This window comes from Paramisgurnus dabryanus, chromosome 11 (genome assembly GCF_030506205.2).
Source record: "Paramisgurnus dabryanus chromosome 11, PD_genome_1.1, whole genome shotgun sequence".
Taxonomy (NCBI): Eukaryota; Metazoa; Chordata; class Actinopteri; order Cypriniformes; family Cobitidae; genus Paramisgurnus; species Paramisgurnus dabryanus.
Window position 1 is genome coordinate 22,301,947 of NC_133347.1, and position 27,405 is coordinate 22,329,351.

A 27,405-nucleotide genomic window follows, 5' to 3' on the forward strand; every position below is an offset into this window, starting at 1 on the left:
TGGGATTATAATAATCAAATTTTATTACAGAGCCGTTTAACAGTCTTATAAAGTACTATTACATAATGTTTAAAGCACAGATTTAGGACACAGACAGAGAAAAGTCATACAAACATACACATACAACATGACACATAAACTGCCCTTCAATTAAGAACCTGTATTGGATATTATTCGTCTGCCACCATGTATGCAGTAAGCTTTGTGAGTACTGAGATTCCGTCATTGTTTACATGAGTAACAAGAATATCATGTGCAGGTTAAACATCCCATACAAGCAGATCATGGCTGGTCATTAATTATAATGATCTACTGTAGCCTACACACAGGGCCATAACAACAAATGCAAATATTTATGCAAATACTTCTATTTTTATAATAAGACACTTCTAGTGAAGTGAAATGTATTTTAAGATGAAAACATTCCAGATGATATTCATATTCAGTTCTGGAAAGTTTACAAGGTCGTGTATAGGTTTTACAATTAGCATTTGTTAAGATCCTGTGAAGGGATATTACATATATTAATATAGTCAACAACACTGAGACCACATTGAGATAACATTAAACAAATACACATTTGACACATTGAAAATTAATACATGTATATAAAGGTTAACATTTAACATTCGATCATCTGAGCTTTACCTCCAAACAACTGAGTTGTATTTGTAAGATTATGATATCAAATGTTTGTGTTACACAAGACAGCATTACTACGATGAGCTTTTGAGACACACAAAATACGAATTAAAGTGATCAAATAATTTGAACATGATGTGTAAATATTAAAGATGCATTGATATATCGGCAGATAGCTTAAAAATAGTCGTCTGATTATTCCTGTCAATTAAAAAAGGTCAGGAAATCCATCAAATTGTGCTATGTGTAAAGGAAGTGTTAAACATCACCAGCTTGATGTTCAGTGTTGATAGTTTTTTTCAACCACTAGGGAGTCAGCTGACATTGGCTTAACTTAGCAATCTTTTCTATAAGTTAAATTATTACTACACTTGCTAGTACAGTTTAATTTTAGCCGCTATTCTTTGCTTCTTATGTTGTCCACCGATTTTTCAGTTTTCTCCGGCTTTTATTAATGTAAAGCTGCTTTAAAACAATTAAACAATTGTGAAAAGCGCTATATAAATAAAATTGAATTAAATTACCTGACAGTTAATAATTCATAAATCTTAAAAAAGAAATGTTAAGAATGTTAATTTGAGTACTGGCTTGTAATTACTTTAAAATGTTGCTGAAACAGAGAAAATAAAGTTTTAATTTGAATGTCTTAAAAAATGATGTCATTAATTATCATTAATTTAAAAGAAAGTATAATGTAAAACCACCTAACTATCCGTATCGTAATCGATATCAGCAGACATCACTTATTTTAATCAGTTTATCGGCAAAGGAATTTTGTGTCGGTGCATCTCTAAAAATGCATAATTTACTTTATTTAATTTTAGGTCAAGGTCAATTTTTTTAAATTACTTCATATATAATGTTAAAGGTAAAATACAGCCTGCTTCACCTTTGTTGAGTGTGATTAAATATTTCAGTTTAGTGTATTAGACATGGCTTATCAAGAAAACATCATGAGCTACAGTAAAATATATTAGAATATCCACCATATTAAGGATATCAATTGACCAGGATATCTACCTTAATTTATTGGAGTATACCAAAGTAAAAGTCCTTTAAAACTTAGTTAAAACTTTTCTTTAAGAGGGCAAAGTTGGTAAAAAGCAGTATAGAGTTTCTCTCAAATAAGGAAAGCGTACTTAAGAGGTATTTTTAAAATGGATAAAACGACCTAATATAAACAAGTAATGACAAACATGTTCCAAGTGTTATTATTCAGTAAACTTGAATCGTTCTTATAATCTACCTGTTTAAGTTCAACAAAAGTACATAACAAAAACAGTCCCCTAGCACTTAACCAGTTAGTGTTACCCTGTATCATCACTCACAACTACACGAAAAGTGATGTGTGAATGAATGAGTTAACGTTTCGGAAAGTGGGTGGAATGCAAAAGTCTCTACATAGCAGTTTTGCTGGCGTCACGTGATGTTGGATCGGCTGTAGAGTCTGTTGAGCTGGTTTCATGGCTTTTGTTGGGAGATTAGTGGAGCACAGACAGAATGGGGAAAGGTCCGGTCTGCCCCAGTAAAGACAAGCAATGCAACACTGACAAATCTGACCAGACCTCAAAAAATCGCTAAAAGCTGGGTCGTCCGATCTTCAAATACACCGCTGGTATGCATCAGCCCGGCAATTTACTCCCTCACACTATTTTTCCTCTCCACCATTGGTTCTTCGTGAGAGAGGACCTCCTCCAATGAACCCCCATCTTGTGTCAAGGAGCATCACCCATCCACATAGTAAGTCAATGGTGAAGGTTTTGGAGAGCGCGTTTCACTGTGTTGTGTTCGGGGGTCAGTCGACCCATTTGTGTTGTTGGGAACACTTTAAATATGTTGGTCATACAATGTGAGTTTCATGGAGCTGCAGTGGAGGAGAAAGGTAGAAGATAAAATGTGTTGACTGGGAGAAATGGTGCTGAGGGAGAAGGGGTCTCCTACTTGCACTTTCTCATTCTTTATGATCTTCATTCCATCATTTGATGACACCAGAAGTGATTGGTTCACCTCTGGCAATAGGGAAGGGTGAAACTACCCGAACTTTTCTGTTCTCCGATACTCCATGGCTCTATATCTTCATCTTCTTCATCTTCTTCGTAATGGCTGGGTTCTTCAATGGAACTCTCCATGCGATAGCAGTAGGGTTGACCTTCTGTGTACTCATAGATGGTGGGCAGGCTGCTCTTCAGACTACAGCGTCGCCTTAGGGCTACCAGAAGAGGCTGTTGAGACACACAAATCAATATTATTTCTTATTACGACAATAATGCTTTCTTTTCCAATTGAAAACTCTTAACCAAGTAGAAGATGTTCTCTGAAATAATCAGTAAGATCCTGGTAAAACATCGTCCATCTCCAACTTGGTTTATAAAAATAATCTGTTCCACCATAATTACATTAGGACCGCTGTGATTGCTTTTTATAATATTTGATTGTTTTACCTGTGGCAAGGTAAATATGTCCACGTTGTTGCCCAGGTCAATCCAAGCAAGACAGTTGAACCCCTTAGATTCCTTGAGGGCTTCGGACAAATCTTTAAGGACGCCATGAGTCAGACGGTTCCCATTGAGGGCCAGTGTCGTGAGTTTGGGCAATGCACCCAGGAAGGGCAGAAGTAGACGTAGGCCTTCATCTCGAAGCTCAGTGAAACTCAGGTCTACTGATATCACAGCACCCCCGCTGGTCTGGAGGTAATATGCCACATGTCGTAAGTCACGAGTTGACAGAGGGATCCCAGAGAGGTCCACTGAGTCACTGCACAGCTTCTTTTGAAGTGTTGTTTTAAGACTGAAAATGATATGAAGCAGGACAAACAATGTGACAAGACATAGGAGAATATGGTTGATTTTGACTGTAAATGTCATAGTAGGAATAAAACTGGGTGCCTTTTTATAAAATGTTTTTTTTTTATCTAAACAATCTTTACTGTATTATTTTGTGTGGTTACACATCAGATAAAATCTGACAGGCATTAGATAAAATCTTGTAGCTTCTTTTCAAATCTTTATCAGTCTGTGTGAAGCCTCTGTGAAGCACAACTCACAGCCAGAGTTCAGTGTTGTTGTGCCAAAGTCTGCTGAACACTGAATCTCTGCCGTTGGTGAGAAACATGTTTTGATATTTTTAGTTTTCTGCTGATATTTGCCACTGCCTTTATTCTCACCCTTTAAAATTCTCAAGTTTTTAGTTATCCTGGTAGATAGTTTGATTTCCGTTATGCTATTGATTATTTGCATTATGCAATATTATGCACACATGCTATTGAAACATTGCTTGCTTTGTTTGAGTATCCCCACCATCCCTGCATAGCAACACTGGGTCAACCAATAGCGTAAGTTTGGGGGGGGGATTGTTTGTGTGATCAACAGCGGGGGGAGTAGCAGCGTTTCCATTACCCTTAAAATTGCGCAAACTGACACTGCGAATTAATAAAAAGGCCATTTAATGGTATTTTCAATTGGCAATGTCAATTTGCGCAATTTAAAGGGTAATGGAAACGCAGCTACTGTTTATTATAGTTGAAACTTAGGGTTGTGACTAGAAGGGATACAGCTATGGACAAAATCTGGTGAAATTTCGCCGGTTGAGCGTTGTTTTCATGCTAATAACACCCCCAAACCTAACCCTAAACTCCAAATTTTGCGGGGTTTAGGCCGTAACTGTATTCCATCTAACCAGAACCTCTGTTTTCATCCTAATCCTACACCCAAACCTAACATCTCCTGAAATTTAGCCGTAGCCAAAACTGAAACTTAGGGACTACTTACACACCAACATTTTAAATCATAAAAGCATAAAAAGTTTGGTTTTGTTTTCCCGAAAGCACAAACTTTTGGAGGTGGGTGTCCAATCAAGGTTTTTTAAAAAGTTGCTTTATCGTCTCTGTGTAAACTACATAAATGCAAATCTGTAATAAGAATGACATTAAGGGCATATGTTAAAGGAAAACACCACCGTTTTTTCAATATGTTCTTACCTCAACTTAGAAGAATTAATTCATACCTATCTTTTTTCAATGCGTGCCTTTAATCTTTGCACAGCGCGTGGTGAATGTGTTAGCATTTAGCCTAGCCCCATTCATTCCTTAGGATCCAAACAGGGATGAATTTAGAAGCCACCAAACACTTCCATGTTTTCCCTATTTAAAGACTGTTACATGAGTAGTTACACAAGTGAGTATGGTGGCGCAAAATAAAATGTGCCGATTTTTTTAAAGGATTAAAAAATGAGACCTGTTTTGTATGGCGGAAGAGCACTTAGTTTGCAGCACTTCGACCTCGGGCGCAGTTATATTGACAGAAGTTTGAGTGAGATGTGGAGTAGTCAGGAGTGGTGATGTTACTGTGGGCCGAGGTCAAAGTGCTGCAAACTAAGTGCTCTTCCCTTTTTGGATCCTAAGAAATGAATGGGGCTAGGCTAAATGCTAACACATTCGCGATGCACTGTACAAAGATTAAGTGCACGGATTGAAAAAAGATAGGTATATATTATTTGTCTAAGTTGAGGTAAAAACATAGTAAAATATTGAAAACACTGGTGTTTTCCTTTAACTCTTTCACCGCCAGCTTTTTAAAAAAAGTTGCCAGCCAAAAAGTTTTCACCAAAGTTTAATACCTTCCAGAAAATGTTCTTCTTTAAATATATAAACATACAATATACCAAATGAAAGATCAGACCCTCTGCTTTCAAAAAAAAAAAAAAACGTTTCATCCTACCTTCAGTGGTTCTTTTGTAATCAGCTTTTGAATATGGGTAGGTTTCTGCAGAAACACCACATTTTGAGCAAAAAGCAGAGATAATTCAATTTTTGTGACTGACTTTTCATAGAGATCCCATTCAGAGCGATCTTTAAAACAGACACGGACATGCAGCCGCTTGCCATAGGGCAATACTTCTGGGTTTAAAAAGTTGCGGAAGGGTATTAGCGGTATTGCGGATAGACGGAAAATCTCGTCATTGGCAGGGAAGCGTTTTCTCTTGATTGACGAGATATCTCGTCAATGGCGGCGAAAGAGTTAATTCAGTCTATAGGAACCTGCGAGTATAACCAAAACAACAATGGTGGCCTACAAGAGACTGAGCTTATTAACAATTCTCCAACAAAGTTAACGAAATTTTGTCGCTTAAAGTCTAGGGCAGGGGTGTCCAAACTCAGTCCTTAAGAGTCTAGCTGAAACTTTCCTCAACACCCCTGCCTGGACGATTCTAGTCTGCCTAGTAACTGTGCATTCAGACCGCCACCGGCGAGAGCGTCAAAGTGGCCGGAAGTCATTCATTTTCAATGAGAGCCGGCGGTGAACTCCGGCGAGCAGCGGCGCGTCATGTACAGCGTGAGCGTCGAGGAGAGTTGAAATCAGCTCAACTTTATGGTAATGAGATATGACGCGGTTCGGCGGCAACCAATCAGAAGGCGGAAATGTTCACCGGCAACCAATCGGAAGGCGGAAACCTCCGCCTGAGAGGAGTTCAGAGAATGCATTCGAGCGTCAGAGCGTCCACTACAACTTTTCTTTAGCGTCGTTGTCTGGGAAGCCAGAGCTTTTATTGACGCTCTCGCCGGTGGCGGTCTGAATGCACAGTAAGACCTTGATTAGCTGGATCAGGTGTGTTTGATTACAGACACCAGGCAGTGAAAGACATCGTCCCTCCAGGAGGGAGGATTGCACCCCTGGTCTAGGGTTAGTAGTAAAAACTACCTTATTCTCCATCTAAACAAAACTGCTCAATGCTTTGCAATTTTAATTGTTTGTATTTATCGCTCTGTATAAACACATATGTGTACAGGTGTGTGGTTTTTACTTTTACTTAAAGTAACATCACCATCTACTGGCCTAGCGCACGTTATACAACATTTAATGAGTCTTCGCGGATCCATGTAAATGCAAAAATATTGCCAGCATTGTTGTGTGTACCTGATTTTTTTAATACACTAAGGAAAAACTTTTTACTTTTTTACTACTCTGTTGTTATGTAAACTCAGCCTTAGTTTGTTGGCATTAAAGGCACAAAAATTACACCCTTCTCCTTTAAAATCAGGTAAAATCTTTACACCTTTACAAAAGCCAACTAAACACATTTTTAGTAAAATAAAATGGAAATTAGTGTAGGTCCTTCAAAAAAAAAAAATCTTTACAGAACCTCTACCCTTTCTGCATCAGCCAGCGTGCTTCATTTTGATCTGCTTCCATTAACAAGATCAATAAGGTACAAACAGACTCACATAAACATAAAACCACTTAAAAAACACTCAGAAGCACAGATCATCTACATGATGCATTGAAAGAATAGGTGGCATAGTAACAATGCACATTTTGAAATGGAAATAGGATGCGGCATTTGAAATTCACTGTCAACCAAGCGAAAAGAGAAAGATCAAAGGAATATTCATATGTGCTTTGCCAAAAAAAAAAAAAACATATACACATACAATGACTTGCAAATATACTATTGCAAACCTCACATGGTTGATATCTTCTCGTGTATTTTCCTATCAGTTGTAGCAGGTGGCATCGCACATCCGTGTTCAGGACCAAATTCAATTTATTCGCCAAATATAACTTCAGGTTCAATCCCCCTCCCTGGGGATCGAGCTGCATTCAAGTGTCCAATGGCTTTATTTTGACATACTGTGTTTTTTTAAACCTCTGCGACTTATTTCAGCTGAGTCACAGACCAATCTGCTCTACCTTTAAACAGTGACATTTGAGGGATCTCTGTGATTAAAAAGCAATAGGCTGGACCATGAAAAGACAGCGTGCTTTGATGAGACGCTACAAAAAAACTCTTTGAAGATGCTTCAGGGGTCAATTTAGATAAAATGTCTGCTATAGAGGTGGTCTGGAGAGAAAATAAGATCATTGTGATTTTAGGGCAAAGACAAATTGCATATTAAAAGCCATTACGTTTGGATTTACTGATTTATTTTATCAAAAAGTCTTCTAAAAGGTCACAAAACAGACAAAACTGAAATATTTCAAGTTCACAACGTATAAGGATGTGTCAAAGAATATTTCTAATGTGTTATTTATCTGTATGTTTTTTCTTGCGACCAGGTGTCAGTCTGAATTACAGTCACTTCGGGCTCACTTCACGTTTCTTGGCAACCAGCAGCAATGAGTGACATTCATTTTCCTTACTGTCAGCTTTCGTCCTATCACAGACACTAAGCATTCTCCTCTCAGAGATGGAGTCAATGTGTGCATCCGTTGCTGCAAATTTTCTGTCTGTGGAAATATGTGAGTGTCTGAAATTGTTATAAATCCTATAGGTCCAGGATATACTGCTTTTCAATGCCCATGAACACAAATCACTTGCATGCACACCAGTTTCATTTCACAGTTAACCGCTTAGATGTGGAGTATGATACGGTGAGATCAGACTGGTCAAACGTACCGTACTTTGGGGGTCAAACATACTCGGTTATGGTACGAATAGTGTAAGTGCACCCTACCATACCCAAAACAAAAGTTTCTTGAAACCATAGATGGTTTTAGCGGCAACACCATAAACAAACGGCTTTTGTGGCCCTTAACTTCCGGTAGACTTCCACAAGGAATCAATAACAGTCCTTCTATTATTTTTAATAAAAAGCTAAATAAATAACCAGTAAATTACCTTATATCAGGTGCAAATTCAAAATATGTGTTCGGAGTGTCATGTGTGTTGCTCGTGTTTTCAAAATGTGTTTGTTGCGTCATGTGAACCATGTGCATCACGTGTTTTGTCAAAATAAGTGCCTGTTGCCCACGCGTCAAAACCGTTTATTATTAAAGAATCTCACGTTCACAAAATACATTCACTAAACTCTGATTACGCATGAGATTATGCGAGTATCTGGCAAATGCGAGCGTCTTTTTTTTATCATAAACCCTTTAGACGTGTCTGCAGCAGGCACTTATTTTGACAAGACACAGGATGCACATAGGATCACTCGACGCCAAACACATATTTTGAAATGGAGAACCACACACATGACGGGCTACATACATGTTGTGACAAATTTCACATTGTGCACCCTCGAATAAAGAAGTCACAGGCTGCCACTGAACTACTGTATAGACTGAGCTCACATTTAATGTGTAAAATGAATGTATACAATGTTATCTACAGACAATTCTTGCCTGGCTGCTAAATCCACAAAGTCTCTTCTTGTATTTTGGAAACCAAAACAATTTTATTTTCCAAAAGATATTTCTTCCAGAGGTCTGTTTAGTCACATAAACAAACATAGACCAGAAATTAACCTCAGGTCAGGCGCATAACCATGGCAACGCGCGTGCATCCAATAAAACCGTCTATAAAAAGAGTAAGAAAGTAATGTTTCTTTCAAGAACTTTTGACTGGATGGTTCTCTGGGGAACCGTAAGTGGTTTTTCGGCATCGCTGCAGCATCCATTTTGTAGGACCCTTAGGTGTAACAAAGGATAGAAAACGTACAAGAGTCAGTTTGCAGACATTGGGTTCTGTTCTTTATCTCTCTGAGTGAGTGTGAGAAAGGTGAGAGATGATTTAAGAATTTGCTGAATGTGACTCAATCAAAATAAATGAAGGAAAACCAAACAGAGGAAGAGTGGTACAAAGGGTGGCCAATGCCGTCGGCGATGAGTGTTTTCTACCTGAGCGGATGCTTTCACACCTTTGATCAGTGTGAGATTCAGACTCGCACCCGCCTCCAGGAGCAGATGCTGGTCTGTCTTTTTATGAAGGCCTGCAAACAACACTAACAACGAACTGTGTTTTTATCATGGCCTTAAAGGGATAGTTCACAAAAAAACTTCCCCCAATGTTTTCCTTTAAACGTCAGAACCCAAACAGAGTGTTGCTTTGAGATTTTTTGGTTTTCTATGGGTATGGATGGTGACCAACTCTTCAAGCTTCAAAAGGACACAAGTGTTATCAAATAATTTCGTGCCCTGTAGTATCCTGAAGGCAAAAAACAAAGAGTTTGGTGAAAAATAAACTAAAATATAATCAATTATCTGATTAATTCTTAAGTCTTCAACCGTGCCTCTCTTTCAGTGCACATTTTCTGTGTCTGAACTGTTGTTAAGGCAGTTTTAGGATATAAAGACTGTGTTTCAAGTAGATGAGTAGATGTCTTATGACACTTAAAGTATATGATACAAGTCAATTAGTGTTATTTATTTAACACTTTTGGGTCCTTTTGAAGCTTGAACGTTTTTCTGGTTACTATAATGCAGTGACAGAGGAGAGATGTTTTAACCCATTAACTGTGGGACACCTAAGTCTACTTCAATATTTTTTATGTAAATGTTAATCTATCACGACAAACTATTTATTGTTGGAAAGGTCTGGCATGTAGTTATATTTCAAAACCTTTTAGCAGTAATAATAATGCAGTAACTGTAATTTATTAATTTGTGACAGGAGTATGCAGAAAAGCTCACCACAAACCAACACAAACCTCAGTTTTTCTTGATAATTTTATATATTAAAAATAATACTATATTGCATTTTTTATTTATTACAAATAAATGTAAACTGCTATAAAAAAGTATATTTTCACGTCAAGACACAGAAACGTTAAAGTGTCTTCTTTAAAACAACGCCAAAATTAGGCTTCTAGACCAAAAACAAAAGCCAGAATTATATTAATTTGAAGGTGTACATCCCCTTTTCGACCCCCCCCCCCCCAAAAAAAGGGCTGCGCATGTTAAAGGGTTGAAGTACAGCCCACAACCAAAATGCTGAGATTTTATCACAAGCATGAACAAAATATATGGCAATGATGGCAAATCCTGCTATGACTTGCGACAGAAGGGTGAATACACTATGCTGATAGACAGATTGTGTGTGTTTGCGTGTGTGTGCATCTCAGTATGCATGTCTGGATCGTCTTTGCATCAGACATGAGTCACATCGCTGCCAGACGCTTTACAGTGTCAATCACACATCAAAAAGTTACACTAGAATGCCTCTGACAGACTTTTGATCATTCCTCACATGCGACACATATGCAAGAGACAAGATCTCTATATAAGATCGTCGTACTTCTTAAATCTCTGACTGTATGTCTCCGTCCCTCTGCTTGCTATAGTCAAACCATTCTCTGCTCTCTCTTCCCTTTCATTGAATGCATACTGATGTTACATCAATCATCCTTCCTCCCTGTATAATTGCATCATCTCCAGTCGCCATCTGAGCAAGTTAAATCCTGATAAATGTGAAGATGAGACAGAGAAAGAGCAAACTAATGCAGGTCCATGAAAATTGACCAGGCACATATAAATCTGTCCATTTAAATAAAGACAGCACTGTTTCTTATTTCACTTCTCATTTCTATGTAAATAGAGCTGGATTGCAGTAATATGATACCTAATAGCAGAGGCGTGCACTGAGACAAAACAATATACTGGATGAAGAGGAAGAAAGATTTATCTCTGCATTTAACATTCTGTCTGTCGGTCGGTCGGTCTGTCGGTCTGTCTGTCTGTCTGTCTGTCTGTCTGTCTGTCTGTCTGTCTGTCTGTCTGTCTGCCTGCCTGCCTGCCTGTCTGTCTGTCGATCTATAATGGACCTATCTATGGGGGTTCTGGGGGTTTTGCTCTAAGCACATTTCTCTCTCTTTCCTCACACTGATTTGAAGAGCACTACTCCTCATGCCTGGTCTGGCGCCTGCAGACTCTGTGTTGTCAGAATGACTTATATGAACACAAAGCTCAAGGGACGCTACGACAGATCATCCTGAACTTAAGCTGAATACACACACATGCACACACATTCTGGTTTCCATGTTTTGTGGGGACATTCCATAGACGTAAGGAAATTTAATACCGAACTGTATATTCTATTCCCTTCCCCTAACCCAAACCCTAACCCCAACCATCACAGAAAAGTTTCTTGTACCTTAACATCATCCTGTTTTATTTATAAGCTTGTTTCATCATAAGGACCTCAAAATTTCCCCACAAGATCAAAAAAATACTGGTATTCCTATCTTTGATAATAATGTAATAATTACCAGGCACACACAAACACACACACACACACACACACACACACACACATACGACCAGTACAGGAAGTCATATAGACGGTTTCAGCAGTAACAACATAAACAAGAGGCTGTCGCCATCCGCACGTAACTTCCGGTAAACATAAATACGATAAATAACAACAAAGTACTTTAAACGTAGTTTATTTATATAAGCAAAAAAACAACACATAGATTACCTAGGAAACCAAAACATTTGTTATTTCCAACGAGGCATTTGTTCAAGAGATCAGTCAACTAGTCAGACTATTAAAAAAACAAAACCGGAAGTAAGGTTCGGATCCAGACGTGTATCACAATGAAACCGTCTATATGTTTTATGTATGTAATCAATGAGAATTACATTGTGAAAATTCCTCTCTCTCTCTCTGTCTCCGTCTCTCTCTCTCTCTCTCTCTCTCTCTCTCTCGCAATCACTCTCTTTTGTTTATCCTCCCCTGAGAGCATAAAGGTAATAAAGCAGCATGGTTAATTCAGGATGTGGAAAAAGTTTATTGAGCGAAGGCTCATTGGATTCAGGGTTCCTGTAATAGCCATGTAGGCGTAAAACACATACATGCACCCAATACCTTTGTGCGCACACACAACAACCCCACAAATAATCACATATACTGCTTGAGTTCAAGCATTGCTTGCAAAATGAAACCAAACGAAAACATTCTCCCCTAATGATTAATTGTTTGTGTGTTTTAGTTGAATAAACACATTCACTCAACACAAACTCTTGTTTCAGTCATACAGTATTTGTGCTATATACACTAGTGCAAGGATGGCAGTGATAAATGGGTGGATTTCTCACCAGGCCTGGGCCTTTCTCCTGGTCATGCTTTTTCTGAGCCATTTGGAGTGAGGGGTCAGGTGGTAGATGAGCTGTCTGCAGATTTTATCAGATGATTTCAGCAAATCCGAGTCCTGGGAAAACAACATCAATAGAAAACCAGAATAAAAGCATTAAGAAGATTTTAAATAAATAAAGAGAAAGATAAATAAAGAGCAATGGGTATATAAATATTCTGCAAGCAAACAAAATAATGCATCAGATAAAAACTAGATTCTTTTTTTCTTTTTTGAGATTGGATGCAGTCTTCAGATCTTATGTTTAATTTTAGCATCAGATAAAAATATCATTTCAAACATAGTCTTCTATAAGATTGAAAACACTAATCTGTTTTATAATTCAGATCAACTTTATGTATTATTTTTAGTGTTGTGAAATCTTGAAGAGTCGTCTATGTTTAAAGAACCCTCTGTTCGTCTGACATGTTTTAAAGTAAATTCGTATTTTTATCGGACTATTATATACACTGTCAGAAATAAAGGTACAAAACTGTACCTTTTCTGTCACTGGGGCTGTACCCTTTCTAAAAGTACAGCTTTGCACCTAAGGATTTCATTTTAGTACCTCAGAGGTACATACTGGGACCAAAGAGAGCTCATTAGTAACTCAAAAATACATACTGATATCTCAAAGGTACATATTGGTACTAAATGTTTACATATCTGTACCTAACGGTCCATACAATTCCACCTTGCTGCCCCCCTAACAGCTAGGGTACATATGACTTTTTTTCTAACAATGTAGGTCCTTAAGGTACAGTAATCTACCCAAAATTGTATTCTGTTTTGTATTGCTGTAAAGGTACCAAACGGAAACTTAGGGTACAGCCCCAGTGAAAAAGAAAGGTACAGTTTTGTACCTTTAACTCTGACCAGTGTTGTAGTACTCGAGACTCGGTCTTGGACTCGGTCTCGAGACCATATTTTAATGGTCTTGGTCTTGTCATTTGACTCGGTCTCGACCCGTACTCGAATACTTTTGGAATCCCTTTTAAAATATATATGACTGTTTCTTTAAACTGATGTAAAATTGACACAAACAGTGATTGGTGATTTTTTGCGCACATCAGAGTGGCGCAAGGTCAGATGGTAAGACCTGAGGAGGTTTTTGCACTGCCATGACTTTTACCTCATGACAGTGCAATAAAACGCACCCGTCCAGTAAGATTTAAGCATTAGATGAGCTGCTGTTACCCAAAATGATAAGACGGTGGCGCTAAAACACAGAATGGCACTACACATAATTTTCTCAGACCCAACTTTATGTGGACTCGGTCTTGGACTCGGTCTCGAGACCATATTTTAATGGTCTTGGTCTTGTCATTTGACTCGGTCTCGACCGACTTTATGTGGACTCGGTCTTGACTCGGACTCAACCTTTTCTGGTCTTGGTCTTGACTCGGACTCAACCCTCTCTGGACTCGGTCTTGTCTCGGACTCGAATTAGCTGGTATCGAATACAACACTGTTTCTGACAGTGTATTTAGGTTCGGTATTTTCACTTTAATGGTACAAAGGTTATATAAAAAAGTAATTGAAATGTCACTTTAGTCATTTCATTGATATTTAACAAATTGGACTGTATTTTGCTGCAAAACTCTCTAAGTGCATTCAAGATTTTTGGCAAAAACCTCCACTTCTTTGGACAAGACATAGTAAACAGTTGCAAAATCAATGAAGGTGCAACTAGAAACATTGCAAATGATGAAAGTCAGAATGTAACAATGAAGAAACTGAACAACACATTAGGGAGCGCTGTGATCCATGTGACTGCCACACTCCGTATGTATTCAGGTCCAAGTACTTACAAGGGACACAAGTTTAAATTTGAAACACAGTCGTTTTCACCGTCGTTCATCCAATTCATCATGTTAAAAAATAAACAGATTATGCCAATAAAGCCGTATTTCTAAATGGGCTGGGTCTCGGATTAAGTGTATTTGAAGAAAAGGTATTTATTGAACGTATAATAGATAAATAGAGAGCATTCGGTTAACATCATCAATTTTTTGACGGAGGTGGCATTTAGTGGCTTTTGCACTGCTATTCAAATATACTTTATGAAGTATTAAAAAAAACACAGCAGACTTTCTGAATTAAACATACCAGTGGATGACAGGACTTTACATTTTGTGTTCCATAAATAGATGTACAAATAATGATTTTTTTTTATTTAATTTCAGATTAGTTTTTATATAAATCACTTTATTACAATGTCAATTTTACATTGGCCTACACAAGTTCTGTGTTTAAGTTTATGCATAAATGTAATGTAAATGTTATTTATTTAATATTTACCTACCTACCATGTCTCAAAACAGTTCTTGCTATAGTCATGAAAATTTACATCTATTGATTTGTGTTCATGGAAATTTTTTGTTTCTCTCTGTTTTTTCATGTCACAGCACAACTATCGATAGAAATCAATAGAAAGCATCTTTCATGCTTGCACCGATGGGAGCACAGCTGCCTCATTTTTTTTTCTTATTTATTATTCATTTTTAAACAATTGTTGCTTCTAACTGTTTAGGTTAAAGTAAAAAAATGTATAGCTTGTTATGCACTATAAATCACTTTGGGTAGAAGTATCTGCCAAATAAATAAATGTGAACGTAGGGTTAAGGTTTGCATATCTCAAATCTAACATGTTGCTATGGTGAAACCACCAGCTCAAACTATGAGTGCCACACACACAAAAAAAAGAAATCTATGCCAATAAAAACAAATCAATAGATTTAAATATCATGACTATGACACAAACTTCCATGAGATTTCACAGTCCAACCACGCTTTGTACACAAAAATTTGACTGCTGTGTTTCCATCTATTAATAACTGCACCCTGCTTAGATTGGAAACTCTGGACCTCCCACTACGGCAGGCCAGGTGGCGACTTCACATTTAGAGAATCAAACTGATAAAAACCCACTAATGGTGCACAGCAGATCGTAGGAGGTGGAATAAACCAAGCTTAGGTTATCAAATAATAATGGATTAAACCAGCGCTATAGATTCAATACTTATGTGAAATAAATAGGCTTCACTTTACCATACTGTGAATCAAAACACTCAAAAATAAATCCCGACAGGGTGATTAGGACACGCACGATGGAGCATAAGGGTAAGTCTATACTATATCTCACACTGAGTCTTTAAATGAGTATCTAGGCTATGTTACGACACACATCACTATGACTCTGACAGACTCACAGCAAGATCTCCAACTAATTGAATACATCCGCTCTCATACCCCGCAGTGGCCTTAGGGTACGGCTACTAAAACAATCTTAAGAAAAGAAGTTAAATGTGGATAATATTACAGACAATCTTTAAAGTACAAGCAAACAGACCAAGCAGTGGTTTCTGTTGTGCCCTGCAGCCGATATGGCTTACAAAGACATCAGTAGGAAAAGAAAGCAGGCTTAATAGAATATCCTGTGGTGCTGATTTAAAGATCCTGAGATAGCTGTTGCTCTGACTTAAGATGCATTGAGGCTTTGCTTCTCTTCAATCATATCTTCAGTACTCTGCTGGTGCTGGATGAGATCAAAATCAAGCATGGTGCCTCAAAAAACGTATGAATAACTTATGGATTAAATGCCACAAAGCATGTAAACTTTCAATCAATAAATTAATCTTCTTCAGACTAAAGTAACTACCTCAGTGAAGTAGTCTGGTAACTTGCAAACACAATGTTTCCAGAAGCCTTTATCCAATACACGTTAAGTACCTCTGCCTACATTTCTGCATAGCCAAAATATGTTCCTCCCTGTACATTTCACTGCATCTTTTGGTTGGAGTGTGCACTAAACACACTGGAGGCGCTTTTTTGGGGATTGTGTTTCCACTGTCCTTTGATTGGATATAGCATAGTGGTCGTCTTATTTAGAAATAGAACTGGTGGCAGACTAACAGTTTGAGGGTGCGGAGTTAATGAATGCTACCCCCTGAAGGCTTGTTTAAACTTGCGCTTTGCTCCACACTGCGAGCCTATGCTGATCCACACACATCTCAACAAACGGATGGACATGGTTTTAATGTTTTAGTATCCTTATCTTACCTATCTGTTACATTCTGCTCAAGCCATGCTGGTAAAGTTGATTGATCAGCTTGATCATCTGCATTTTCTGGATCAGATTCAGCTCATATTGACAAGGTAGTAAAGAAGATATTAACTCCTGCCAGTATTGCATTGAGAGCTTATCTTTAAAATACGGTGAGAAGCATCACATTTCGGGCTGACGACAGGTTAGCTGGCCAATCGGAGGACACTGCCTTTTCAAAACGATGAGCTTTGTACAAAATCAATGCGTTTCAGGGAGGCAGGGCATAGAGGAGAACCAATAATGTACGGTATGTCGAAAATGTTTTTTGAACCGCAAACCAATCGAACACAGTACATTACAGCAAATATACAAAATAATGTTGTTTTTAGCACTATAATAGGGGCTCTTTAAAAAAATATTTTAAAAATCCTGCATAAAAACGGACAGAAACCAAACGCGATCAGGTCTAGGGACGGATGCAGCGATATGTACCCGGAGCAATGTGTTTTATGATATGCAGAAATGTGGGCAGAGGTAGGTATGGCGAGTGAGCCTGGGTTGCAAAAATCCTACACTGTGATCTAATCTCAGGAAACACTGCTTGTTTTCTCACAGCATGGGAAATTGCTCTCTAAATGTCTTGCTTTGCTTGAATTGAGCTTATTGTGACCACTAAAATGATGCAGTAGGTTTTTATGGCAACACTTTACAATAAGGTTGTACTTAACATTAGTAAATAGTAGAACTTACTACTAGGGCTGTGACGGTGGCAAATTTTTACCACCGCGGTGGAACCATCAACAACAACCGCCGGTGTTGCGGTGGTGGGGTCCATGGGGGGGTTAGGGTGGTTTAAATGGTGAAAGAAAATAAAGTTTCACTAAATGCGCTTCCTGATGCGCGCGACTTTAACCTGGTAAAATTTTTATTTCACAACAAAAGACAAACGTGATGTGTATGTATCACTGTCACTGGAGACCAAAAGAAACTAAAGCAGACGCACAACACAGTGACATGGCTAAACTCCAACGTGCTGAGTTATGCTAAAATCCACCAGTTTAGTGGAAACGCCATACATGGTAATGTAGCGGAGATTTGTGTATTAACATAAAACAATGTTATAAATTTGTATCTTAGGCTTTAAATTACTGTACAACTTTTGTTATTATTATTTCACGTGTAAAAAACCTGCAATTTTTACTTATTATTTTGTTTAATCATTCATCTGATATGTGACGGTGGTCATGACAACCGTCCCACCCCTACTTACTACACTGTAATTTTTTGTTGAATCAACTCAGATTTACAAGTCATGTCAACAGAAATTAGTTGTCACAACTTATAAAATATAGTTGAGAAAAGTCAACTTAAATTTATAAGTTATAACAACTCACCTGGAGTTATAACAACTCATCTCTAGTCAAGATAAATAATAGTAAGTTGAAATGACTTGTAAATCCGAGTTGATTCAACAAAAAATTTTAAGGCAGCAAAGTATTTTTTACAGTGTATGAGTATAGACCAATTTCGTGTTTGCAAACAGAGATGACGTTTTTTTGTGGGCGGAGCCAAACTGGTTGCAGAAAGTGACTGCTCCGCAGTAGGGTTGTGTGAAGTGTTTTAGCATTAAACCGTGATTTTTATGGATCCGGTGTTCTGTCGAAGTCTGATTCCACTATGTTTCCCTTTAGTGCAATGTTTCTTATAGCGTTTTAATCACATTACGTTAATTTTTTTAGATAGATAAAAAGTTTAAATGGCTTGGCTACTGATATGCATGTATGTAATGTATATGTATTGTTCTTTTTTGCTAAATCAATTATTTTTACAGTCTGAATCGCTAAAGTACATATAAAAGCAATACTATCATGTATTATATATAATAGTGTTTATTAAATATTTCATAATTTTCTTGTTTTTTATTATTTCTTCCTTCCTTCCAATTGTAACATGATAAAAACGCTATAAGAAACACATGGAGGGAACAGACTTCGACAGAACACCGGACATCTTGTCTACTTATTTTCTATTCTAATTATTAAAAGATTTCCAGATGATTTCCTCGCTCCATTCTGTCCATTTAAGGTCTTTTTTGGCATTCTTATTCTGACACTTAACAGCACAACAGGACATTTTCTAGTGAGTTATATTGCTCTTTTCACTCGTGTCTAATTCATTTCCCCTGTTTTTCTGCAACCGCATTGCGCGCGCAGCTTGCAGTGACGTAACTGTGACATCTACTCTAAATTGGTCTATATCGTTATTCAGCATTTATTAATGGTAGTTAATGCCAATACAATTGTTTATGTTGATGTTGGTTATGCATTACTTATTAGTTATGCAATAACAGTTACACCCTATGATTTAACTTTTTTTTTAAAATAGTAAATGCTGAAATTATTATGAATTACTAGAAGGATTGTTCATTGTTCGTTCTGTCACGGTCTTGTCAGACATCTGTGCTAGATGTAGGTCTGAGTGCATCTGACAGGACCGTGGCAGTATCATGTTCTGTGTGGGGACATGTGGAATCACATTCTGTGTGTGGCTTCCACATGTTCCCGGTGTCTTGTTGCTGTCGTGATCTTGCCAGACTTTGGTTATAGTCCAGGTCGGATGTTGGCAAGATTATGGCAGCATTGTGTTTATGTGGGAACACGTGTGTTTTCACATCATGTATGTGTGACACGTGTTCCCAGTGTCTTGTCACTTTTAACCTACTCCCTTATGTACTCGTGTCTTAAGTGATTAATTATGTTCACCTGTTCCCCATTGATGTGCTGTCTATTTAATGCCCTCGTGTTCTCTGTGTGGTGTGCGTGCGTTGTTGTAAGTCAGAGTTTCATGTCCTTCGTGTGCTCTCATTACAAGTTCCAGTTTTGTTCCAGTGTCTAGTTTATGTTCTGTTTTACCCCCTCGTGGGTATTTATGTTCCGTTCAAATAAAATCATAGTTTAATTTTGTAGTTTGGGTCTGCGTTTGGGTTCTTCTTTGTTTTCCACTTCCCGGTATTTAACCGGTCGTGACATAACGCACGCACCAAACTGAACCCAGCGGATCAACTATGCAATGTGCATCGGACCCGGAGTGGTGGTCCTCCATTGCAGCACAGACGCTCTCCGGGGGTAGCCCCTTCCCACCGCAGAGGGACCTTCCACTCCGGGACTATGCCTTGGCAGTGGAGAGCAGTAAGGGTTGTTACCCGGAGGTTCTTGCCAGCGCTTACCTGGTGGCCGGAATGAACGACCCTCCGCCGATTCGGGAGCGAGCGGAGCTTCTCCATCTGCCGTATTGGGACTTGGTTGACCGTCTCGACCGCCGACAGCAACCACCGAGATCGGCCGAGGCGGTCGTATCCATTGCTACCTCATCCAACCCGAGAGGCATCTTGACCGGGGCGGTCAGACTGGGGAGGTCGACTCCCGTCACTCCGGTGCTGGAGACCTTTTCTTCGCCAACCTTACCCACTCCTGCGCTTGATCTCCGTCCCGCATCCTCTGCATCCAGACGGAGGAGGAGAAGGACGAAAGACGCTCCGGATCACCCACCGGCGCAGCCGGAGACACGTCACCAGCCGGCGCAGCCGGAGACACGTCACCCGCCGGCGCAGCCGGAGACACGTCACCCGCCGGCGCAGCCGGAGACACGTCACCCGCCGGCGCAGCCGGAGACACGTCACCCGCCGGCGCAGCCGGAGACACGTCACCCGCCGGCGCAGCCGGAGACACGTCACCCGCCGGCGCAGTCTGAGACACGTCACCCGCCGGCGCAGTCTGAGACACGTCACCCGCCGGCGCAGCCGGAGACACGTCACCCGCCGGCGCAGCCGGAGACACGTCACCCGCCGGCGCAGCCGGAGACACGTCACCCGCCGGCGCAGCCGGAGACACGTCACCCGCCGGCGCAGCCGGAGACACGTCACCCGCCGGCGCAGCCGGAGACACGTCACCCGCCGGCGCAGCCGCGGGACTTTAGGACTCATGTTCACCATGGACAGTTTGTTCCCCCTGTTTTTGCCCCACCACTCCTTCATCATATATTGTTTTTGTTGAATCACCCTAATCCGTTTGTCACATATGTTTGTTTACCTTTGTTGTTTGTGGTAATGTTGTTGTGGTTGTCTTCTGTTGTGCAGTCTTTCGTTCCTCGTGTTTAATGTTTTTGTTTGTTTTTGTTTGTGACGTCTTGTATCCGTCTTTAAAGAGGGGGGTACTGTCACGGTCTTGTCAGACATCTGTGCTAGATGTAGGTCTGAGTGCATCTGACAGGACCGTGGCAGTATCATGTTCTGTGTGGGGACATGTGGAATCACATTCTGTGTGTGGCTTCCACATGTTCCCGGTGTCTTGTTGCTGTCGTGATCTTGCCAGACTTTGGTTATAGTCCAGGTCGGATGTTGGCAAGATTATGGCAGCATTGTGTTTATGTGGGAACACGTGTGTTTTCACATCATGTATGTGTGACACGTGTTCCCAGTGTCTTGTCACTTTTAACCTACTCCCTTATGTACTCGTGTCTTAAGTGATTAATTATGTTCACCTGTTCCCCATTGATGTGCTGTCTATTTAATGCCCTCGTGTTCTCTGTGTGGTGTGCGTGCGTTGTTGTAAGTCAGAGTTTCATGTCCTTCGTGTGCTCTCATTACAAGTTCCAGTTTTGTTCCAGTGTCTAGTTTATGTTCTGTTTTACCCCCTCGTGGGTATTTATGTTCCGTTCAAATAAAATCATAGTTTAATTTTGTAGTTTGGGTCTGCGTTTGGGTTCTTCTTTGTTTTCCACTTCCCGGTATTTAACCGGTCGTGACACGTTCATGTTAGCTAATGCATTTACTAATGTTAACAAATACAACATTATTGTAAAGTGTTTCTGTTTTTATCTTTCAAACCTTTGAAACTTGAGCATTAATCTCCTTACGAAGATTAATGATTCAAGTCTTTTTGAATTGTTTAAGCTGACACTATCGTCCATGCACACTTGCTGCACACAGGCCTTTACCAGTCAAACACAGATTAGACATTCAGTGAGTCAAAAGTGGAATGCTAAACCGTTTGTGAGCCCCGTTTGATGGCTGCAATATATTAGTACTATTTTTACAGTACCTACTTTAAAATAGCAAATTAGCAAAGCAAAGAAATGACACACTGAAATGAAACCCAGCAACTCACCTTTTTCGGGCACTGCATGTCTTTGGCCAGGCTTAGCAGCAGCTCATGAGATATGGGGTCAACGAGATTCAGAAAGGCTGAGTTCTTGTAGAGGATGTCGTTTAGTGACGTTCCCTCTAAACCAAGGTCCTGAAAACAAAGTGACACAGAAACAACACATAATTTTATCAGTCTCATGCTATAAGTCTTGTGCTTCTGTATAGCTCATTGCATTAGCTGCGCTACAGGTCATGGGTTCGAAGCCAGGGAGCACACACAAAAATCTATCCCTAAATATATGTCTTGCAAATGCATAAATGTATTTTAATGTTAGACCTCATTCCTAATGTTTTTTATTTGATAATTTCAACATGCATCCCTCTTTATTACATTATCAATTTAGCTCCTGGACAGAAGGAAATGGGACAAAGTAAAAAGTGTTTAAGTTGAATATATTTCAGTGTAATCAATTTAACCAAAAATTCTTAAGTCTTAATTTACTCACCCTTATGGTGTTCTAGGCCTGTGTGTATTTCTTTTATGTTATCACAAAAGAAGAAATTTTGATAAATGATGATAAGAACACTGCTGGTGGAAACCATTGACATCCATAGTAGGAAAAACAAATCCTTTGGAAATCAATGGGAACCATCAACTCTGTTTTACCATATCTTATCAAAATATCTCCATCATCATTTATCACAATCCTTCCATAGTATTTGTTTATCCTACTATCCTACTATGGAAGTCAATTAATACAGGTCTAAAAGAACATGAGGGTGAGTAAACGATGACATAATTTTCATTTTTGGGTGAACTGTCCCTTTAACTAACAAAAAAAAAAATAGGGCTGGGCATAGATTAATCTAGATTAATCTCATACAAAATAAAAGAAATTTTTTGCATAATATATGAGTCTGTGCTGTGTGTAATATTATGTATATTTAAACACACACACACGCACACACACATAAATATATATACATTTAAGAAATCTTTTATTTATATATTGTTTTTTTATTTATATATAATATAGAATATATAAAAATATAAATAAATATATATACATATCTAAATGTTTCTTAAATACATACATGAATGTGTGTGCATTTATATATAAATAATAATTATACACAGCACAAACTCATATGTTATGCAAAAAAATACTTTTATTTTGTATGAGATTAATCTAGATGAATCTATGCCCAGCACTAAATTTTTTTTGTAATTTTTGTTACTTAAATGACTCTAGAGCCTGCTGTGCAGTTTCCATTACTTTTTACAATAGCACACCTCTCAAAACATGTGTATGAACTCTTCCTGGGCACATATATATATTACAGTGGCAAAAAGAGTTTAATGTCTTTAAAGTAGTGGTCGAACAGTATGGGTTTTTTAATGGCTGATGCCAATACTGATATTGGCAAAGGAGTGTGCCAATATCAAATCCATGAAAATCACAAAGAGACAAACAAAATGAGAGAAAATTTGTGACATTTTTGGTGAAATATTTATAAACATAACCTTTGTAAGGACTTAAGGACTGTGCATACGCTGTTTAAATAAGATTTGGCTGCACACTAGAGTGTTTTTGTGTGTAACACAATGCAACTTCACATTATAAAGTGAACATTGATTGGTCATTTTACTGTCTGTCAGACTTTGGCTTCACATCAGTGTGTCTTTTCATTGCAAACAACAAATTTACAGAAAAATGTATTGGCCGATTAAAAAGATTTATCAGCCGATCCTGATGAAATCCGATATACTGGCCACTGCAAAATATCAGTCTATTAAAGCACCTTTTGCTACCAAGTCTTTTTTAAAAGAGCCACTTGAAATTTCACTAACTGCATTGGGAAAAGTCCCTTTGCCCTACTGCCAGTCAATCACCGAAAGTACTCATAACATGACTTTTTGTATAGCTCTGGAATTGCAGGTTTTAGGTGTTCACAATACCATAGACTTTTAGCAACAGGGAGAAACTGCCTCCATCGGGTTATTAATATTCATAGACCAAATGCTTTTATTCAGATTCGTACAGGTCTTTGCACTCAGCGCAGCAGGAGTTGGCATGTTTAAATGTGTTTAGCTGCAAGGAAGGTGACGCCCACACCAACCCACCTCTCTGTCCCTGACTCTCTTCATCTTTTCTGCACTAAACTCATTTCATCCCATCATGTGCTGAATATTAAATACAATTCCCAAAGAAAAGAGAGCACAGCGGTCACTCGGTACCTGTAAGTGTGTGTGAACCTGTCGAAAAGATCACCTCAGAACATTTATTTTATTGGGCAGCTTACTCCTATATGCCCGCCTATAACAGAACGAGAAGTACCGTAAACATGCACATAAAGGAGAGGGGTTTATACAGTGACGGACATCTCTAACTACTGATACGTGCATGAAACGTCTCAAACGGAAAAACAAAAACCTTTTAGGATATAAAAATAATTCCTGTTCCTGTAACACCAATGACTATGCTTTTAAAAAAAGAAATTGGGTTTCAACACAAAGGAGTGACAGTCATCTGCGTCAGGTCATGCAGAATCTATAGCTGTCAACTTGTTTTCAGATGCAGTCCCTTTAGCTGCTATCTCTAGACCCTGTATGCCAAAAGAGGTTTTCATCACAGTGAGCTCACTAGCAGTCCTGTCGGCAGCACGTATCTCCATAAGCCGTATCGTCCCAATCAAAGTCCACTTTAATCGTGTTACACTCTGATAGTGGCTCTGAAACATAAGACCCATTTTCAATTCTCTGTTTCTTGATAATGCGAGACAGCCTTAATAAAGACTGGGGATGCACACAAAGGACTCGACCGTGGGTCTCAAGTGACATGCTTGTCACAGCATAGGTATCCAAGACTGTCTCTCTGTGTTGATTAAAATGCTCTCTGCTACGGGACGTACAATTCTCAATGTAATTAACAGCCTGTCCTGGGAGGGTTAGACGCTGGAAAGAGGACAGGAAAAAACAAAGGGATAACAGAAGACACATCGTAGAGGGAAATTATATGAACGAGTGAAAACATGATAGGAGACAGCACATGTACTGTAAAAGGCGATATAGTTGCTGTTGGCACGGGTCATGCGAGCCCTGCTCTTGATTTGTATGGCCTCTTGTACTTAATACTCTGTTGACCCACTGGGATGCTGTACTTATGCTAATGTGATGTAAAAAATACATTATGGTCTTTTATAAAAACCTTTCAAGTACATTTTTGTAAGAGTAATATAAATTTTGTATTTTTCTTTTGTTACTTGGCTTTTGAAAACATAATAGTGTTACAAATTGGGATTTAAGTGTTTACAATAATTTGACATTGCAAGGGTCTATCGTTTATACAAACATCCACTTAAAATGATCAAGCATTTAAGGTAAAACTATTATTAATGTACATTTTTGTAAAAGAGTTAACATTTTGGGGGTTTATTTTCAAACATCCAATATAAATGAGAGGTTGTTGGAGTGGGTGAAGCAGGTAAAAAATAATAATAATGAAAAAATTTAAATAAAATTTAGAGCAAAGATATAGAAATATGCAGTAACTTTATTTTATAATTATTCTTATTTACACATACAAGTGACACAAATGGCACCTATTTTTTTAAATGACCTGCAAAAATCTCTCTACGGTTACAAACAAATAAGCTCTGTACATCCTTCATGTGAAACCATATAGCTCCTGTACAAAGTCTTTGTCTTTTTGAAAATGTTAGCAGTGTTTGAAAGAGGGCGAGGGCATGTCTTTGCCTCAGTTCCTGTATAGCAACTTTATAGAGATATATTGCGATTTCAATTGTATTACAGCCAGCACAAGATCATTTATATTCTTGGCAGATGCTTTTTTATCAAAACAACAGATGAAAATCGTCAGGGACCAATTTGGATGAGGAACGCAACAGCATGGCATTTGAGCTTTCTGGAAAAGAGAAGGTATAGCCAGATAGATAGATAGACAGACAGACAGACAGACAGATACACAACATTTCATGTTTTCACACAGCTAACATGATATTTTAAAGGTTTTTTTCTAACAAAAACAGGAACTTAGCAAATGACAAGCTCAACACATTAAACACAACAGGAGAAAATGTCAGCCTTCCTTGTTGCTCCAGGCAAATAAAAATAATATATTTTTAAGTCAATAAATGTGCTCCTTTACGTAGCACCATTTTAAATTCATGAATGCATTAAAAGCCAACAAACACAGCAATCTTATATATGTTAGTTATGAAGCTAAAGTTTGTACAAGTAAGAATATGAAAGCAATTCATTGAATATTACAAATGGTGTAAACGCTTTGGCTCTGTTGCACCATCAGAACATTTCTCTATTTTACCATCATGACCTGCCTCACACACCATCAATAGCTCAAGCAATAACATACAGTAAGACTATCTGTTAGTCCCAACAATGGCCGACAGGAAGATGAAAACGTTAGTGGTGCAGAAATTACACACTACAAGTGTAAAAATCATGTCACTACAATACACTTTTTGTGTTTTTTACCTCTATTTGGTAAGGACTTTCCATTGACTGTTGTTTTTTATAATTCATATTCTCTACCTCTAAACATACCCTTACAGAAAACATTATTCATCTAGAAATTTAATCTCGTTCTTCTCTCTCTCTCTCTCTCTCTCTCTCTCTCTCTCTCTCTCTCTCTCTCTCTCTCTCTCTCTCTCTCTCTCTCTCTCTCTCTCTCTCTCTCTCGGTTGACCTGATCCATTCTCTTTTTGTCATCTGAGGTCAGCTGTCTCTGTTGACAGCATTGAGTTTCAGTTTATGGGTCACAGTGACAGAACAAATACCCCATGTAGGAACATTCATGAGAGGTTAGCAATAAGCATTAGTGTCAACAACAAACAACAAATGTTTTCCTGCACAAGGTGACCCACTGCAGCTACAGATGTACCATGCCTATCTGAGATGTATGCCTAAAACCCAATCAATGTGACTTATGCAAAGTAAACGTGTACCTTGTTTACAGTATTTTATTAATTTGCAATGTTCAATGTAAAGTATTTTCCAGCCCAGTGATGTGTTATTTTTCTCAATAACATTTAGGAGTTGTGCACTGCATGCACATGCATGTGTTGTATCTGCACATGCACATGTTTATCAAGACTCTCACCTTTCTCAACAGTCTGAGCACATCGGTCGCCTCCTCGGTTTTCATCCCTCGAAGGAGCTTTTGAATCTCTCGAATCCACGCGACTCGTCTGACATAGGGGCTGGGGTTTGCCCTCCTCAGCATGCCTGGCAGTTTATCCGGTTTGAGCATCAGGGATGTAAACAAGAAGTCGGCGCTGCCGCGGCTTCCCCTCTGCTCGCTCTCCCCCGTGCTGTCCAGATGCTTTCGTCTCCTTCTTGAAAAATTCTCGTTGTCGAGACTGTTTTGACGGCTGAGCCTGGAGCCCATGGTTTTAGTTACAACAAAATCTTAATTTTTAGCTTAAACACGATCCTCTAACCGCTCACGGTGTAACCATAGCAGCGGGAACGATAACGCCCAGCAGTCTCCACATCGGTCTCAACTTGGGTACCACGTACTACTCGATCAGCTCGGACGTGCGCGCGCGTAGTCAATTGTCTTTGTTTACTTAATACAACGACACATATAAAGATATAGCTTTACGGTGCTGCGCATTTAGCAGGTTTCTTTTCTGATACCAACTGTGAGATGTTTGTGTTTGTTGGCAGCAGGACTAGTCCGT

General features: G+C 38.8%; 1 protein-coding gene across 1 annotated transcript; it reads right to left on the reverse strand.

Annotated features, from left to right (window-relative positions):
- Positions 1-27,405, reverse strand: lrrc75ba (leucine rich repeat containing 75Ba). Its single transcript, XM_065247427.2, has 5 exons — positions 26,823-27,405; positions 21,704-21,832; positions 12,456-12,568; positions 3,084-3,429; positions 1-2,864 (listed from the first exon to the last, which is right to left on the reverse strand). Exons 1-5 carry the CDS (start codon positions 27,108-27,110, stop codon positions 2,646-2,648), a joined length of 1,095 nt encoding a protein of 364 aa, XP_065103499.1. The 5' UTR covers positions 27,111-27,405; the 3' UTR covers positions 1-2,645.

Bases quoted from the DNA above. Each gene is read 5' to 3' on its own strand.
- lrrc75ba (XM_065247427.2), bottom strand. From the start codon at position 27,110: ATGGGCTCCAGGCTCAGCCGTCAAAACAGTCTCGACAACGAGAATTTT. The intron at 21,833-26,822 runs GTGAGAGTCTTG...CTTTGTTTTCAG, and splicing joins TGCTCAGACTGTTGAGAAAG to GACCTTGGTTTAGAGGGAAC. The intron at 12,569-21,703 runs GTGAGTTGCTGG...TTGTTTTCCCAG, and splicing joins ACATGCAGTGCCCGAAAAAG to GACTCGGATTTGCTGAAATC.